General features: G+C 40.3%; 1 protein-coding gene across 1 annotated transcript in view; it reads left to right on the top strand.

Moving 5' to 3' along the window:
- The window catches only part of dlgap2a (discs, large (Drosophila) homolog-associated protein 2a), a 52,002-nt gene that overhangs the window by 8,377 nt on the left and 23,807 nt on the right, over nucleotides 1-19,818 (top strand). The window contains exons 2-4 of the mRNA XM_035673867.1: nucleotides 3,802-4,016; nucleotides 12,105-12,255; nucleotides 13,155-13,371. Coding sequence (XP_035529760.1) covers nucleotides 3,802-4,016; nucleotides 12,105-12,255; nucleotides 13,155-13,371 — 583 coding nt within the window. The remainder of the gene's footprint in view (nucleotides 1-3,801; nucleotides 4,017-12,104; nucleotides 12,256-13,154; nucleotides 13,372-19,818) is intronic.

Genomic DNA, 19,818 nt, shown 5'->3' with positions numbered 1-19,818 from the left:
AATGTATAAATAACTTTCACCAAGTCATGTGTGTTCTTTATCAGACAGTTTCCAATTAATTAAAGTTCTGTTATTGTGAAAATGTAACTTTAAATATGAATCTTCACACCTGAGCTGTGAATTTTCACACAAGCCTCGGCTCATATTCACAAAGGGCTTTAAATCATTGCCATAAAATGTGCTGTTGAATAGAGCACATTTATTTTGGAAGAACAGAATCATCAAAACTTCCCTGAATACCTGCACATGGCAGTGAGCTAGTGGATCCATGCTCACCTCTTAATGCCCTGTCTTGACTTTGTAGGATCCTTAGGTCAAGGTGAGCGTCTGCATTGCAGGGGTCCATGTTTCAGCTCCACTAAGCATGCTGGGACGCCATGCGTGTTTTCACAGCAGTCAATATGAGCTCGCTGCTGCCCAGCCTGTTTCTTTATCTTCACAGGGAGACACCCTACAATCTATCCAGTTTATCAGCAAATCCAAATTAAACAAATCTCACCACAGCTTGCGCCTGTCCTCTGGCGTTTCGTTCATTAATTAGACGTCTAAAAATATCAAACCCCTCCAAGACTTAATTAACCCATCGACTCCATTTGGTAGCTGGTGCATGCCTGTCTTTGGAGGGGAGATGAATGACTTTTATCAGTGTGTGTGTTTTAAGTGTGAATTTGTGTCTGTCTGGGTGTGTATCTCTGTGTGCGTGTTTGTGTCTGTGCATGTTTTGAATAGAAGGCATCACATGAGCTTACGTATTCTTAATTCATGCATGTCTATGTCCTTTTCTGCATGGGTGTGTTTCTGTGCTGTGATTCTTGTTGTGTAGGTGCATCTTTTTGTGCTTCTTTTTTTGGTAATTTGCCGTAACCTTTTTTTTCATGATGTAACACCAGAGCCTTGCTGTGAAATTTGCTACAAGAGCTTTACAGACCTAGAGGACACACTGTAATCCCCATCAATCGTGCTAATGCCACAACATAGATGAAACATAAGAGTCAAAGGCTGCTTTGACCCAACATGCTCTGTGATTAACAAAGAGTGGGTTGAAATAAAGCCATAATTGATCAATTATTCAAGCTGTTTGGATTTGATGTGACACTTGTGAGAATAATAATCATGGGTGGGCGTGCATCGATGCCAAAGGTTAGTAAAATTAGTGTCACTGGGAAGTCATTTTTTCAGGATGTAAACAGATACCTTCAGTGCTGATGAGTTTTATATCTTATGAAAGTGACATGTCTGAATAGCTTCTGTTGAGAATTCCAGGTGGTTTCCATGCTTTTCCTGTACAAAACTGGTGGTTTTATTAGGGATAAGGATCAGTTTTTATTTCTTTATGAATAATAATCACATTTCAATTGTTATTTTACAATAGATGACATTTGCGTTAGAAAATGATTAGAGTCATGTGTCTGACGCATTAGTGACATTTGGATGCAGCCTATCTCCTCCTGACATTTGCCACAGTCAGCTGCTACCCAGTTCATTGTGAACCTGCGAGCAGTGAGTTAGTCACTCACTGGCAGAAGAAAGCAAAAAACACAGAATCAGTATTATCAGTAAAGTAACACATATATACATTATTTAGTCATTAATGAAGGTTGGGATGCTATTTTAAGTTCTTCTTGAGTGCAGCTCTGGTCCAGTAAAGCCAAAAAATTTAACTGAATGAAATCTAGAGCCGGGTGGATTGGCACTGCTCCGAGGTTGATCCGGCTGCCAGGATGTTAAAGTGACGGATGGATATGGCATCAGAGAAGCCTTCAACTTCCACATAGAATTTAATGATTACTGAGGATGTCATATTTTATGAGTGCAGATCATTAACCATGGAAATGCATGTCCAGCTAAAGCTTCTGACCATCGCACACAGTCAGCAGAGTGCAACAAGGCAAATCTAAAAAGGGAAATAGAAAACAGGAGAAGAGGAGCAAGAGAGGTTTGTGCTTGTAGTCTCTGTATGTGTGTGTTGTGTTGTATCATCTGCGTTTGTTTGCGAAGACCCTGACTCAGCTGCGACTGTTGTTATCACAGTAATTGAACTCTGTTGTACTGTTTAACTAAAGCGTGAGAGAGTGTGTGAGTCAGAGAAAAAGAAAGAGTGGTATTGTGTGTAATGAGCTTGTGAACAATCATCATCAGTTTATTACATGAGCGGGTGAAGTTAGCCCAACAGATTTTAATAAGCTACACCACCATCTCCAGTAAAAAAAAAAAAACCTATTAGGATCATATAATAACATTTCTACATGTTGTACAATGGCATGTACCATAATGGAGTCACATTTTTCTCTCATACCAAGACCATTCATAAAATAATTTTGCTCCCCACCTTTATTTACAAATTACTATTATACCAGTAACATGTTCTGCTTGAAATTGATTCCAATAATACAATTGTCTGTCTGGGCAAAGCATTCAAGACAATGTCAAAGTGCATTAACCTCGACTCAGTTCTGCCAGAGCACCACATTTGTGATGCTGTTTGTTCATTGTAAAATATTCACTCCATATGTAGTAAAGACAGGCAGCGAGTGCGAGTGAGACACCTTTTTCTCACTCTGAATGGGACAATGGTGATGCTGACGTCTGGATACTCAATTACCTGGTTTAACGAGTGGAAGAAAATTGCTCCATGTAAACTGCCTGGCTTGTTTTGATGGCAGTTTTCCACGTGCGATAGCTACGACAGAGTGAGCAAAAATAGCTCCTTTTCTCTGTTGTTAAGCTTTCTTTTGCCAATAATTATGCTCAGCCAAATTTAAAACAGCGTTTCAGTCAAGGTTTTCAGCAGTTTGTAACCTGGCCAAACTACAGAAACGCTCAAATACTGAGCAGCTGTGGAAGCTGTGACAAGGTTTTAATACGTGTTGACTCATTATGAAAATGGTCTTGTGTAACTCAATGGATGGAACAAACTGTGCCAGAGGTAGGGGGTTCAATTCAAGTGTCTATCCAATGGCCCATTGTTTTATCACTTGGAAATGTTATAACAGTGCTTTTTATGGTTTTAGTGTTTTAACATGGCTTCATTCAGATTTACCTGGTGTTCTAGGAGTAAAGAAAAATCTCAGTCATATATTCAAGATTGCACAGTCATTGTGCTCTTGCAACGCAGAGGAGGGAATATAATGTACTTTCAAGATGTACTATTATGACCTTTTACCCAAGGTCATGTTGGTATGAAGACACAGGCAACGCGCAAAAGAGTAATCTATCATACATAACAATATCCAAAGAAAAATTCCAAAAATGTTTATCTTAACAATAAATCGAAACTAAATATGAAAGGTGTCCCTTACAGGGACAAACTCACAGAGAATTACCCTCTGACTCTACAGTTCAGCTCTGTTGAGCTTAGTAGCATGTTTTAGCTTATTGTTTTGGTGACAAACAGCAGCTTTACTGTTTTGGTTCACACTCACCACTCTCATTGCATAATTTTCAGCCATAGCAGGCAGCTGTGTTTTGCTCTGAAAACCCACTCAACAGCAGATAGACAAGGTTAGTGACTAGCTTGTGAATATAGTGGAGTATTTAGCAGCTAAAAAGTGAGATATTTCTCTCAGGAATTGGTGGAGCCCAATCCACAGCTAAATAGAGAGTGAATATTGGATTACATTCATCAGGCGACCAGAAAACTCCAAACGAATGCCAGTGTTGCTTTGTTTCTGCTGGATGTGTCTGCAGTCTGCCATAACATCTTTATTTTATGACAATGTTGTGTTTACGGCTCCTTGTGTAGCCCATAGTGGCCAAAAATCTACTATTGCATTGACTCTTTACCCTTCCTATGCCACTCAGGTGCCTCAGGATGACTGGGGGGGTTACCCTGGTGATGGGAAGGATGATGAGATCCCTTGTCGTCGGATGCGAAGCAGCAGCTACGTTAAAGCCATGGGGGACGAGGAGAGTGGAGAATCGGACTCCAGCCCCAAGACATCGCCTCAGAAGTCTGTGCGGCCTGACGCCCTGGTAAAGGCCATAATCAGACCCAGGGACCTGCTGGACTCCCAGAGGTACGACACATGAAATGTAAAGATTTCAAAACATCATAGTGTTCTTCTTTTGTTGTTTCTTTTGTTTTCTCTTTTTATCTTGCATGTCCCAGCTTATGTATTCGCTTTACCTCTAGTATAGATGGTGGTGAGCAAACAATGTCCATCTTAAAAATTCTCAGTCTCATTTTGTCATTTTCTATCCCACACAAAATTTCTACAGTCTATGTATTGTTTTAGGCCCAATGATCTTGGTGTTAGATGGGTTTCCCCTGGGATCCCACCGATGGACATTTTTGATACTGTCACAGGGGGGTTCCAAACACAAAATGTTTCAAAATTTACATATAGAGGCTTTAAGCAAACCAATCTCCCAGTGGAGTTAGAAAACTCTATTGGTTTCTCATTTATTCTACTAGTTCCAGAAACTTTCTAGAAATATGCCCCAAAAATCCTAAAAAAACAATGTGATTTGATGGAAGGTAATTATGTTGTGTATTATGTTATTGACCCTATATTAGATTTTAAGAATACAACTTTTCTCAGCTTAGTACCATATCTAATGTTTTGAGCAATATCATACTTGTTATTTATTTTCTTTATTACATTCTCAGCAGTCAGTCAGCAGTGTTGGCAGTTTTCTTATGCGATTGCCCCACCACTACATCAGTGTCAAGCACTTGATAGTTGAACCCTGTACTCATTACTATCCCTTTATGGGTATTCATATCAGTGTCTTCAACTGTAAGAAAGTGTTCAGTGCGGTCTACTGGGACGTGTCCCATTAAATGGTGAGGAAATAGAAAGCTTTTGTTTTGGTAACTCAGCGGCGGAAGAAAACGCTCATAAGAGGATTACACGATGAGACAATCTGAAAACAATGTCACAGAAAAATAAACACACGCAACTATGTTATGGGGAGATACAAGGAGAGTTACTATGATTACAGCATTAACAAATCCATTAGATTAGGATGAAATTAGATTATAGAGTTCTTGCACCCAAAAAAGAATAATAAAATAAAGAGTAAACTCATCTGCAGTAATGCTATAACTGAGAAACCATTCAGCATCAGCTTTTTACCCCAAGGTATTTGCTGGTGATGTGCATCATTAACATAAATATTAAAATGATCTACGTGTCTTAATATGTATGTGAGCAAAGCCAATTATAGTAGAGTGAGATACAGTGATAATACACTGCAGGGGTTACTCTAAAGCTGTTGTAGGTCAGAGCTGCTTTTATTGTGTGTTGTATGTCCTGGTAGTTGTCTGTTTTATCTTTCTGCTCCACCTTCTGTTGCACCTTACATCCAGTCTCCATCTTTATTATATTCAATTTCAGAATGAAGCATGGTACTGCATAGACACCAACCACAAATACAAAAGATGTTCTTATCATCCGTCATTTATTGTTACTCAGAGGTTGTTAAAAAACCTACCTTTTCCATTATTTACAACAGTTTGGAGTGTTCATTTTTCCATTATGAGTTCATTAGTGAAACTATTCAAATGTTACTTATTGCCTTATTTTACTCCATATTGTGGTTTTAAATTGTATTGTTAGAGTACTTCAGATAACGAAGATTCATCTTTTCCAGAGTCATTTTTTAAAAGGTGGCTTTACGAGAAAGCAAATTCATCGTTGTTCTCCCTTCAAAGGGTCCTGTTCCTCTTTGTTCACAGCAGAATGTGAAAACAGTAATTACGGCCCAAATTCACAGTCTATTTTAATAATATGACCATTTTAAAAATATCCTAGACTAGCTCTTTCAAAACACAATGCTTTTATCTGCCTTTGCTCTGCTTCGTGAGCTGTGCATATTGAGTGCATTTACGATTCAGGTTTGAGTTCAGTCTGTAAGTCCCCATCAAAGGACTTTAGCACCTGGTTGTACCAGACATTCAGATGCAGTCTTTCCTTTTATTTTTCATTTATTTTTGAGAAAACTTACACTGTGCTCGAACAACTTCCGAGGCTCTGTTTCTGTTAATCAAAGGTGTGGGCCAAAACTTCAGCAAGGCTAGAGACAACTTATTTCTGGTAATTGTGTGACCAGGGTCATCCAGAGGCTACTGTGGTGCTGTTTGCAATCAAGTGTGGTTTAAGAGAAAAATGCTTTTAGAATTTGTTGTTGACCTCCCTTCATTCATCACCTGTTTTCTGTCCTGTCAATTGAAATCACTTTGATGATGAAAGAAAATATTCTGGTACCACAAATCTTTCACCAAAGACTGAAACTGATTATGTGGAAGGTGCCTTAGCTGTCCTGTGTTAAGAAGTGCTTAGACATCCTTGTTCGTCAGATATTGAATATCTCTGTTATAAATGTTAAGTAAATATTTTGGTTACAGATAGAGAAAGAAAAAAAAGTAATTCATGAAATTGTGAAAATTGGGACCAAATAATAAAGGAGAAAAATACTGGTTCTGTAGGGGTATAATTGCCATAATTGTTTATATAAAGACAACGTTTGTAGAGCTCAGGCTTTGAATGCTGTTGCTCAATCTGTTGGAGCACAATGTGAGTATATCCTACTTCATTTCTCCTTCATGCTGTGTGTTTCACTCACAGAGGTTTGCTGGACTGTGTAGAAACTCTTCTCTCTTCACAGGCCTGCTGCAACTTCTGCATAAATCACAGTGTGTCTGTTCTGCTTCTAGTATGCACAAGCCTAAAGGCAAATCATCTGACATAAATTGTAGACATTATGCAAATACGACCTTGTGTCTGACCTTAGTGTAGAGTGTGGCCTGTAACAGACACATAGCTGCTGTATGTAACGTCAGACAATCACAGTTAGAGACTAATATATATACTAACACCAATGACTATTGTCATATTCTCGCACCTCACTCTTTACACCATCGACCCCATGCTCATTGCCATTCAGCACAGGTTTTTAAATTGCTACTCTCTCGTACAGAACAGCTTTTTCCCTGGAAGCTCGGAAACCGCAGCAGGCAACACCCACAGAATCCACTAATACGCATCGCAACTGTTAAGCTGACCCTGATGAAAACACGTACGTGCATATACAGAAACAGAATTGATGCCCATTTCTGGCAGTGTTTGTGTCATCTCGCTGCAGGGTGAAAGGAAAAGGAGGAAGGGCAGCAGATATATTTTACAGTTATGGGCTGCAAGTAGCACCTGTGTGTGCTTGCATTATAAGCCAGACATTCAACCAGAGGATATATAATGACAGACTGAATGTTATTGATTGTGATTAAGCACGGTCAAAATGATATCTGTCATAGACGATGCAGTCATTTGGCTTTTTTAACAGATCTCTCAGAGTATGAGGTAATGAGGTAAGTAATGTATGAGGCAGCTACAGTGAGGTATGCTCCTTTTTCCACATTTTGCAAAGCTTCCCCTGACTATCCATTTTGAATAGCTGTAAACAGTGAATGATTTATGAGGATGCTACAGCAGGAAGGGCTATCAGTTGCAGTTATTGTACTCCAAGGCCCCTCTGACTAATGGCTCTCTCAGTGGTTAGACCGAGAGTCTGCTGGGCTCTGCTGAAAGGAAGATATTGACCAGCATGGATCAGGCTGTGTGGCCACTGACTGCAGCAGCAGCATTGTTGGTATTTAGGTTGTCATTACTGAAGAGTCCTTATACTCCCCTGGACCCACTCTAAGAATGTCATAATGTGTGTCTTTTCTTCTTGGATTTAAGTGGAGATGTATCAGTTTCTCTGAAATATCCCGTTTTTACTCATCACGACACTGTGAGACTGGTTTGGTGCAGATCAATAACTCAGCCGAGTCCATATATCGGCGATTATTAGCTTGATGCAGATATATATTGCTATTGGCGTAAATGTTGGCCAATGAATAACAAGATATACCAAATAATACCAAAGGGACAGGAAACCAAATGATGGTGAGACCAGATTATGTGGGAAAAGGGGAAGTACTCATTTGGACAAAGATATTCTTGACTTTTTATAGACCTCAAGAGGATTTTTTATTTGGACACACAGTTTATATAAAAGTGCAGTGCAATTTTAAAGGGCCAGTGTAGGATTCAGTGGCATCTAGTAGTAAAGTTGCAGATTGCAACCATTTGAATACTGTTCCAAGTGTCTAGGAGAAACTACGGTGGCTGCAAAACCTACGAAAAAACCCTATCTAGAGGCAGTGTTTGTTCTGTGCTACTGTAGAAACATGGGAGTTCAACATGGCTTCCACAGAAAAGGACCCACTCCCTCTATAGATAAAAACAACTCATTCTAAGGTAAAGACACACAATTCTTTTTTTTTAGGTGATTATGCACAAACATATCTATGAATATTATATTCAGTTTCTGCCAATAGATCCTCTTAAATATTACAGACTGGACCTTTATGTGTATTATATGTATTATATATACAATTATTATATTATTGATTGTCTGCAGAGGAACTGAAGCTCTAATCATTTGTTCAGAATAAGGTTAGCACCATCTTCCTGTGATCTATATCTGTTACTGCTTTAAGTCCGCACATAATAGCTACCACGGATGCAAGTGCCACCTGACATGAGAAGTCTCATGCTATTATGGTTCATTGGGCTTGTTGGGATGGAATTAGATTGGATTCAAGACAGACATGGCGTAGGTTGGATTTCCTCTGCTCTTGTAGCAATTTGCTGTCCCACAGGGGCATTCAGATGGGCCAAACACAAATTTGACAGCAGTGGCTCCCTGAAGCAAATCATGTTAAAGTGAGAACAGGTTGTCAGGTTGTGTCACCTCCCTCCGTCTTTCCCTCTTTCAAGCTCTCTGTCGCTCTCGTGGTTGACAGGATTGCCTCTTTTTCATCTCACCAATAAAGAACACATCACAGTCATGGGCCCACTGAGCTGGAACAGCCTGTTCACTAGAAAGAAAGTTAGATGTCATTGATTATTTTAATTAATAATTATTTACCCCTCCCCAACCACCCTTGCATTACAACGTCATCCTCGGGTCCTGAATGTCCTGTAAGCTGCAGAGCAGACAGCTATGATAAACTGAATGTGAATCAGCTTTTTTCCGACAGTTGGACCTGCCAAAGATGTTTAAGGAATGTATTAATGATAATGGGAACTGAATGACATGTGGCAAATTTCACTGTTATCTATTAGCATAATGAGTCACTGAGTCAATCAGTGATGATATGTCACATCTGATAGCAGGTTGCACTGGCACACATGCACACACATGCACAGAAGAACATCAATAATTAACCTCCATCTCCGGCAAGTTAACTTGTTTTTAAACGATTGTGGCCCAGTAAACATCACAAGCCAATCAATCCCATCTATTTTTGGCAGTTTATAAAATAACTCACATTTGTTTGCCTACCATCCATGATTAGCTTCTTGAGGCAGCATAATTAATCAAAGTTAACACTGTCAAAGCATTCAATAATTCCTGATTCAACATAATTTAATTACTCATTCAGATAGCATCTGGTATGAGATTCCCATCTCAAGGTCAAAGCAGAATTCCAATCCATTGATTTGTGGCTGTGTGGGACATGTTATGCATAGTTTCTGTTGGCAAATTCTCAACACTTTTTTGTCTCCACTATAAATGTATAATGCTCTTGATCTTTTTGGACTTGGGTCAAATAGAACATACAATATACTTGAATAGAAAAAGTTTTGTGTTTTACAAGACAAAAAGTGTATGCTGTGGATACACTGATTGTGAGTTTATTAAACACAATTCATTTATTCCCTTCTTCAGGGTTTCCTTCCTTTTTCTCTCCTCCACCCCATTGTGAACCATTGGGAAGATTACATTGTTCTCCAAAGGACTTTACAGTGCCTTTTGTGTGTCAAAAAAGACACCTATTTGCTGATTTCCACATTATGGACTAGCAGACACATTTCACAAGTCTCAGTGTTGCCTCATTCCCATTGCTCTCAAGTTGTTAGTATGTTAACCCTTCTTGCAAAGTCTTCTATCCTGCAACAATCTTCATGCTTCAAAATGTCCTTTGTCCTTGTTCCTTGTTCCCATTATATGCACTGTTCAATCAAATGCCTTACTTTGGACCTTTCTTCTCAGAAATTAGCACACAACCGCTATTGTCGAAGCTGAGCTTCTTTTAACCACAGAAAGAGTACTTTCACGGGCAGCGTGAAAGGCAGGAAGTGTGAGATTCCCATCTTCCCTTGCCTTTATATTTGCCAACAATGGAAGTGCATTAGCACCAATCAGAGACATTAGAGGAAATTTGCTCTGGCATGATTTGATTAAGGGCTAACGCATTCTCAAAACAGACTCCCTTCACTCAAATGACAGGCAGGGATGGATGTAGTATGCCTCAGTATTGCCTCAGCCAGTGCACTTATGCACAATATCTGACCTTGTCAGCTAAAAAGCTAAAAGGTTTTATTACTCAGGGAATGATGTTAGGTAGGTTTTTAATTCTCATTTGGTTCAATTAACCAAATCTGAACCAAATGTGTTTTTTATGATGTAGTCTAATTGTTTTTTGTGTGTGGCATTTCGTAAGTGCTTTGTTATCATTTTGTTAGTGCTGGTGGACTGTGTGTGTGTGTGTGTGTGTGTGTGTGTGCACCTACTGTACAACAAAAATCATAACACACTCCTCATTATGTCGTTTAATTTTTAAGTTATTGCCTTGACCAGGCAATTCTGTCTGCCAACTAAATGTATCTGTAACATTCTCCCACTTTCATCATTACTTGAGGGCCATCTTGGTCATACTGTATCACCCTAATGTTTGCAGCATTTTGGTGAAAACTCCCAAGCAAACATTCAGTCCACCACAAAATGCCATACAGAGCCTGTTCCATTGGACTGGAACAGCCCAGTGACGTCACACCCATCCAACTCCCACTTGTGGGACCCAGTAACTCTGTTTTCTTCTCTACCCACAGCTCTTACCGCCTGGATAAAATCAACAGTGACATGCGTAACTACATCACCAATTTTGCTGCAGACTTAAGGTGAATACAGGCTCAGTGCCTCCCCTCCCCTTACCTCTCTGTTGCTGCCATGTTGCAGTGGTCAGACGTCGGAGCCAGCTGGCTCGCCGCCCTGCTGACATACCCAATATGGATGCCCCACAGAGCAAACACTCAAGACCAGTCAATGAAAGGTCACCTGGGGCAATCTGCTCATACTGGCAAAGCATAAGGCGCTGTTAAACACAATATAGATGTGATATGATTCACTGCTATACATTACACCAGCAAAGTAGTAAATGCTTAGTTATGCTAGTTAGTCTGAGAGATTAATCACATTAATTAAGTCAGTTAAGAGATAGTACTTCCTCCCATTTCCAGCTTCTTTACTTTTACCACTTCATTCAGACTTAATCTCTGGATGTTTCTGCTCTAGAATGTCTTTGGATGTTTAGAAGGTTGATATTATTTTGCAAATACACACAGCTTTGCGACAGCACGACAAGATGGATTGGGGGACTTTTAATCACACTGGCATTTTCCTCGCTGCCAAACACCAGCGTTTATCTCTATAAAAAGCACTGAAACTGCTTACTCATCCCTGCCTGTCATTAGAAATAGATCTGGCGGTGGGAACCTCACTTTGGTATTCCTAATGTGACTCCCATAGTATTCTTATTTTACTTAAAGCACCTTTCTTCTTCTATGTTTTTCTATTAGTCTTCTCTCCTGCAGACTTGGGTTTCTGAACATCTCTCCTGCACTGCTGTGGTAGCACATTTAATTGACCTACCTGACACCGGGGGGCTCTCTGAAGTGCTTGCTCACTAACTAGCTCCTGATTTGCATTTCCCTCATTTCCAAGCATTGATTGGATGTTTCAGCACAACAGAAATCGAACTGCCTTTTTGAGGACACTGGTGAACACATCAGTGTAGTGGGGGGAGAAGAGAGAGGCTCCCCTCTTGGGAGACACAGTGTCATAACCAGTCTCGCTCTCAAGTTCAAGCTACCCAGAGGAGGCCCGCTGCCCTTAATAACACATAATTGTTTTTGTCATCATGTTACACCTGTAGCCACTAGACAAAGTGCTTGTTTATTAGTTAAATTATATTTAATTGACTTGCTTAAGAAATCATCACCATGGCTGTAGTCCCACTCCCTGCCTGCTTCTCCTTTTCTCTCTCTGTTCAGTCAGAGCTACCACTTGCAAGCCACCAGGGACATGCACCCGAGCATTGCCCTGGATCCCTCTGCCAACTACAACTCTCCCAAGTTTCGCTCCAGGAACCAGAGCTATATGCGGGCCGTCAGCACCCTCAGTCAGGCTAGCTGTGTTAGCCAAGTGAGCCAGGTGAGTCAATTAGGAAAGGTTTTTAAATCCTACCTTTTACTGAAGAGCAGTAGTTCTTACACCAGGGGCTGCAGAGGGACCCCAAGGAGGTACCAGGGAGTCCCCAGCTAAATTATACAGAATCATTTTACCACAAGTTTCTTAGTTAAAGAGTGTCCAAATTATAGTTTTTACTCTGGCTGTGACTTTACCATTTAGATGTTACTTTTTTCTGTCTTCATTTTACTTTCTCTTATTTTACATGACAGTTCATTGCACATTGTTTATCTGGATAAATTCTCCAACTCCAACTGGGCATATTGGAGGCATATTGATTTGTTCAGAGTCTTAAAAGCTCAACTAAACTCCTACTAATTCCAAATCCCAGTAGAACAAGATGTTTATCTTTGATTCTTGATAATGCCAAATAGGAGTTTTCCAATTTCTACTCAGTAAACAACCATTTGTAACAAGTCAGTATTAAAGACATAAAAGATACATCATACATAGCTGAAACAGGGAGTGGAAATAGTTCAACGACAAATCTTTCACAGAAAACCTTGATTTAATGAAAATTAACATGTTGTTGTATTCACACAAAACAAAACCTACTGCAGCAAAAGGAACCAGTCAATGACTATCAACTAGTGTGGAAATATGACAGAACAATTTCCAGGCAACGCTCAAAAAATACAAAAACATTTTGTGACATAAAAACACAGTTTTTATCTCTCTGCTGTGTTTTGCCTTTTAAAACATATGCAGTAATTTAAATCAAACCTAATTTTTACTAAGGGAAAGGAGAGAGACCACAATGTCTTGTTTTACAATCAACCAATTAATTTGTCCAGGTGAACAAAGAAATATCTTCACAATGGAGAAACCATGCTTTCGGCTTTTGTTTCCCACAGGTGAGTGAAACAGAAATAAATGGCCAGTTTGAATCAGTGTGCGAGTCAGTATTCAGTGAGGTGGAATCTCAGGCCATGGAGGCCTTGGACCTGCCTGGCTGCTTCAGAACCCGAAGTCACAGCTACCTGCGAGCCATCCAGGCTGGCTACTCTCAAGATGATGACTGCATTCCCCCGATGGCCTCCACTGTCACCTCCACCATCAGGTCTACCACAGGTAGGGGCATTTGCAATTTGCACAATGCAATGTGTGACATCCTGGATGTTAGTATTTTTGTTTGTACTTACAAATTGACACCAAACGCTTACATTTGGCATTAACATGTGTTAATGGATGAATATAGAACAGTTAGTGCAATCTGGTTGTACTGTCAAACAGCTTCATATCTTTGCATGAATCACTCTTGTATGTTTCCATTGTTTTTGATGGACGTATGATTACTGTAGCTACCACTTGTGAGCTGTGCTAGTTCATCCTACTGTATTTTGGATACAGTGCTTCATCTGCTCATCCATTGGATGCATCAGAGAGTAAAGCTATGAACCCTATTGAAAATCACAAATGGATATTATCTGAAATAAGAATCAGGTCAGAATAAGGACATGACTGCTTTGTCCACTACATTTTGAAAATCTGACTTTCTTTATGATGACACATGGTGACACTTGTGAACACACTCACACCTTTATTACAAACTGGGCAAAGAAATGGTGAAATTGCCATATGCTAAATATGCAACTTCTTAACCCAGTTTACACTTAAATATCACAGCATATACTTGAAATGTCTTCGCTCACAGATTGTTCTCGTTACACAAACTATTTTGTCTTTTTGCAGAGCTCATGTTTACATACAATTAGATCACATTACAGAATTGTAGACTATTGTGTCTAGACCTGGATAATCAATAATGTAACCTGAGCTGTCACACTGTTTAGTCACATAAATCACATATGCAAACTTGTTACAATAAATCTAAACCCTACTCAGCTGACATGCATTTATTTCTGATACTGAGCCTTGATTATAAATTGTAAGCTGCTGGTGGTTTCAACAATTCCCATGATTGCTGGATTCACAGAGGAAATGATATACACTTGTACAGATGAAGAATGTGGGAAGAAAAGAAGAAAAAGTGTCCGGAAGAGAAGTCTGAGTGGATTCCGTCTCTTCCCACAGTAGATTCATGAACACCATCAGTTGGACTTTAATAGGGAGGGTTAGAGGTGTGGCCATCTGGAGATGTGCTTATGATCAATTCTTCATACCTATAAATGTCTGCTTACACTGCTTTCTCTGTAAACTCAAATATCTTTGTATTTGTAGAATACAGAGTTTGGTATGTCATGGATTTTGACACTATTTTGGACATGGGGCAATTGGTGCTTCGAATCAATCTGTCAAACTGGACCTCACATTTTCAATAGGGTTCATACTATACTTCCTGATTGATGGGAAATGGTTTGGAAGCTTTGCTCATCTTTGCCTCTTTTCATTGCACAAAGTACACATTTCTTTACCTCAACTGAAAGCAGAAGAGCATGCAAGGATTGTTCTTACACCTCATTTATTAGAAATATTGTCCATTCTCTGTGATGTGTTCCAGTAGATAGGAGTTTCAGCTTTGTGCATTGAAAAGATGTGAAGAATGCATGCTACAAATTAAGGTTGAGAAGGCAGTGTAAACCATTAACGGGAAATGAGTCAAAATGGGAGTACTTTCCCAGTGTTACACTGGTTTTCAACACTGTAATGTATAATTAAATTGCTGATTATTAAAATCCTAGAATAAAAATTCCTCAGTACACATCTATGGTATACAGATGGGTGAATTGGGGCAATAATCATAAGGATAGCAGTTAGTTGTTTTAGATTTTCTGCTATTATCTTATTTTGACTCATGGCATTCAGTGCATGATTTGATGTTACTGCTTTGTGGCAATAAAAAGCACATTCTCTCCAGCTGCTCACACCTGTGGCCATAATACAGATACATATTTACATTTGTCTTCCAGACAGAAATTATGTGCAGGAAGATTCTTGTTTACCCGACCAGGCCAGTGTACATGAGGATTTGGCAGACACGGCCCCTTTGGCTCATGATGATCTAGGCTGCCCCATCAGAAGAGACAGGCTTTACCAGCAAGATAACATGGGGGCTACAGCCAAACCTCTGTCTGGACCGCCTGTGTCTCCAAGCCTCTTCAGATCCCCCAGATCTAGTGCCCCAGAAAGGCCATCACCAAAAGCCATCCAGGCCAGTATCAAAGAGTCGGCTACCTTGGCTGCAGCTATCAGCATGCAATGGAAGGAAGAGGTCTCTGCCATGCGTCGAGAACTAGCTGATTTAAGGAGGGACCTCTGCAAAGAGCTTCGGGCTTTCAACAGTAATTTCAACACTTTCACGCAGCATTACAATACATGGTCTCCCCAAGCTGGCAACATGGCTGCTGGAGCTGATGTAAGTTTAAGCGGAGGTGTTGGGGCAGGGACAGGGACAGGAACAAGGTCAGGGGCAGGGGTAGGAGCAAGCGGACTTGGAACCTCTACAACAGATAGAGGCACTGGTGGAGCTAGGGAGAAGAAACCCCAGGTATCAAAAGTGTCTGTGGGGACCCAGGCCAGAAGCAAGGTCCTGGTCCGCCAAAGCACTGCAGATGCAGCTGTCAATTGCCCAGAAGAGAAGGAGGAAATGAAAGGTGCACGCCGTAATCTGCCAAAACAGCTCTCTATGGACCCGAGCATTCTTGCCTGTCCACAGTCAATGTATGTAGAGAGTGCCATACCACTTTCTTTGGATCCAATACTTCCAGGCTCTGTTAGAGCAGTCGAACCAGGGCTTTTTGACTTGACTGCTGTGCCCTCTAGAGCTAACCCAGAACCAGAGCTACCAGACCATGCAATTGTGAGTTCATCTGACATGGTCACTAATGAACCAGTCAGTATTCATGATAAAGTACCAGTTTCCTCAGAAGAAGCCTCTGAGAGCCTTCAGGATTCAGTGACAGAACGAGAAATGCTAATCACTCCACAGCTAATAAATATAGACCCAGCTAATGAGTCCCATTCAGATACTGAACCATCTCACCCTGATGACATGAAATCCCCAGACTCAGAAATAATTGAAAGAGATAAGATACAGCTACCATATCCAGTTCCTGTAGTTACTGTGTCTCCACCAGAGGAACCTGATTATGACATCATGTCAGATTCAGAGTCTACGGATCCTGTCATTGTGGACAAGCCAGATCTAGTGTCTCAAGACCCTCCTACTGTGACTGTACCATATTCAGGATTAGATTCAGAAGATCCAGATCCTGAAGACCCACCAGAATTAGAGCCAAAACCATCAGATTTACCCATGGTGTCCTCATCTGACCCTATTAGTCAAGGCCCATTATCAGTCTGTGATGCGCCTACATCAGATCTTGATACTGTTACACAATGTAATTTAGAGCCTGACATCATATGTCCCTCTATTGTGGTGTCAGAGTACCTTGACACAGACTCTCCTGCAAGTCCAACTGACAGTGACACAAATCCAGATCCCATTATCACCCTTCCAGATTATCCTTCTGACCCTCCCCCAGAGCAAATGACATCAGTCACAACCTTTGCTTCTAGTTCAGTAGAAACTCAACTCAACACTGAACCAGACTCCCAAGACCCAGAGTGGCCACCCCTTCCAGAACCACTTGATACTACACCTATATATCACGCCGATCTGGTCCACTTTGACTTAGTCATGCTGACTTCTCTAGATCAAGATGATCTTGACTCAGTGTTCATGGACCCCGAGCCAGAGCCCTTTGACCTGAGTGTTGACTCTCCATCTAATACAGAGGATTTACATTCACCCACATACCAATCAGACTGTCCAAGTTCTCACCTCCCAGCTGTTGACCCTGCCACGCTGTATCCCTTGGATTCATCACAGTCAACAGAATCTGTCTGTTTGGATTCAGCGATGGATTATCGCTTAGCTCACATGCCTGAAGATGTAGCCTTAAAAGTACATCAAGTCCCACTACCACAGGTCACTGTCACAATATCCCCTCCTAGTTCAGTATCTCCTGATACGTCACTAGAGATGGACTTTGGACCCACAAGTCCAGCCCCAGATCCTCTTCCACCAGATACAAATCCATCACCACCAGATCTCGAAGATGTGTCCTCAGTGGATCTGGCACACGTGGAGCCAGATGATATAATTGTAGAAACACTGGAGTGTATGGCTGTATCACAGGAGTATGGGGAACTTGTGGAAGAGAACCCAGGCAGTCTGGATAGGTCTTCAAGTCAGCAGGCCTTTTTGTGGTGCAGGTGGCAGAGGAGGGCCCAGAGACGTGAATCAATGCACAGGAGTGCCAGTGTGGAACTCTGGAGTGGGAGATACGAGTACAACAGTGCAGAAATCACATACGTTTCTCTCACTCTGTGAGCTCATACCTCATTGTCAGCAGACGAAATGTAGCTCAAAGTATATTTATAGTTCATGGTTTGTAGCTGCCAATGCACTGTAGAGCAACGTGCAGATCTAAATGTCATGTGATCATTGGCATTCAAAGCAAGAACTTCCTCATACACAACCCTGCAGTAATATTCCAGGAAAAAAGACTGCATTGATGGCAGCAAAAGAAACATATATCAAGGATTGCACAATACTGCAAGAATACGATGAACCCCCAGTGGTGACAAATTTACTGAACAGTCATGCTTCAAAAATATTTACTATTTACAGTACAAACTTTTCTGAAGCCGTTGTCACCACTGATGTGAATTATCTTCCAGGACAAAACTGCTTATTCAGTGTACCCTATTTAATCATTGGATACACTAGTAATGACTGTTCTTGTTTAGTCACTGTATTACATCAAGATATGGCGACACACATAGACTCTTTTGGAGCTCTGTTATAGACTACAGACAAGATGGCCTAAAGTATACAAGGTCCTGGCAATCCTTGCAGTGATGACTTTCCTTTCCTTGACTTATTTTGAGCTCTCTTTATTGTCACTCTAGAGTGGAGTGAAGTAAATCTTCCCAGTTATCATATAACTATAAGGACATACTGTTTACTATGTGAGCTGTTGGATGGACTGCAGTTATAAAGCAAAAGGACATGATGCTGTGGAAGGATGTTTGCACAATATTAGATGGAGCTGGAGTACTATACTGTTAATTTGTTGGGAATAATAACTCACATCATTCACACTCATGCTCCAATATACTCAGAAACCAGTACAGTTATGGTATGTAGCCCCTATGTACAAACAACCTCATGATACCCACATGCACATACACATTGCTATCAAACATACAGCACATACACACACATATAGCTGGACAATAAGCATTTAAGTAAAAAATACACAATGAATCATAATTTGTCTGATAATCCGACTATAGTAATTGCAGGCCTTGTTGAGAGGTGGTATTGTATTTTTTACTGTAGGATATCATCTTAATGCTCAGGAATCAAAGGCTGAGAATGTAATACAACTGAGACATAAGTGTAATGACATGTTGAATTGTGTTCCTTCCTGAAAAGAGGTGTACATCATGTGGCTATTTTTTTTATTTTGTGACAATGAATGATGACATTTATGTTGTAATGGTGCATGACAGATGGCCTCAATATTTTGTGCATTTCATATACAGTGCCTCATTGTAAGTATTCAGATCTATTCATAGTTTCATTTTGATATTCAGTGCAATGAAAGGAACTTACATACACCACAGAAGACGCAGAATTCTGTTACCAGCAATGAACAGTTAAAAAGCCAGGCAAATCACAAGATATATCTGTGCTATCTGTCCAATTAATAGGCTTTATATGGAATTACCCACTGAAGTCTGTGCTCTAATAAAGTGCGCTGGAACAAAAATAATCTCTCAGCAGAAAATCAGTGAGCTGCCAGTAAAGGACTTTCCTGTGTTTTGTTTTGAATTCAATATATGCAGTTTATGAACTTTATGAAAGTTTGCAAAATTAACTGAATCTGAAAGGTTTTCAAAGGGGTGGGAAGTTAATTAGGGTGTATTGTTGTATTCATTTGGCTCATTTCCCCGGCATAAAACGTGCCACCTTTTTCCTCCCTGGACACCTTCCATGTTTAACTTTTCATTTGCAAAATTGTTCTCTGAGAGTAGCACATAATGTAACCTGTACTGCAGTGACATTATGTTTATTCATAAGATATAACTGCTTCAGGATCCAGTCATGCAATGAGAGATACTAGCATATAATAACAGGTGAATACAGTGAACTTTGAAATAGAGGGAATGACGCTGATGAGTAGTTGTGAAATGTCTGCTTAATTGGAGGAAAACTAGACCTGCTAGCTGACCTTGTGTTTATTCAAACGTAAGAGTTACTGTTATATTCTTAAAAGGCTGTACAAGTAAGCCAGTGAAATGTTCTATTCTATAATTGTTTTGATTACTTTTCTTATACATCTATATTCATGTATTGTCTCAAATGGAGTTTAATAGGGTGATAACCTTTGCAGAAACATTCTCCAGTTACAAGGTTAAACTACCCCAAATATCACATTCAGGATTAGAATATTCATTTCACCAAGCAAAGAATCAAGGTGCTGAAAAGGGGGAAGGCAGTGGCGGCTTCAGAGATTTTCTGTTGCAGGTGCTATGGGGATGCTC

Source organism: Morone saxatilis, unplaced genomic scaffold (assembly GCF_004916995.1).
Source record: "Morone saxatilis isolate NCDOM2014 unplaced genomic scaffold, NCSU_SB_2.0 Contig3, whole genome shotgun sequence".
NCBI classification, from domain to species: domain Eukaryota; kingdom Metazoa; phylum Chordata; class Actinopteri; family Moronidae; genus Morone; species Morone saxatilis.
Note: the sequence above shows the minus strand (reverse complement) of the source record. Positions and strands in the feature narration are given on the sequence as shown.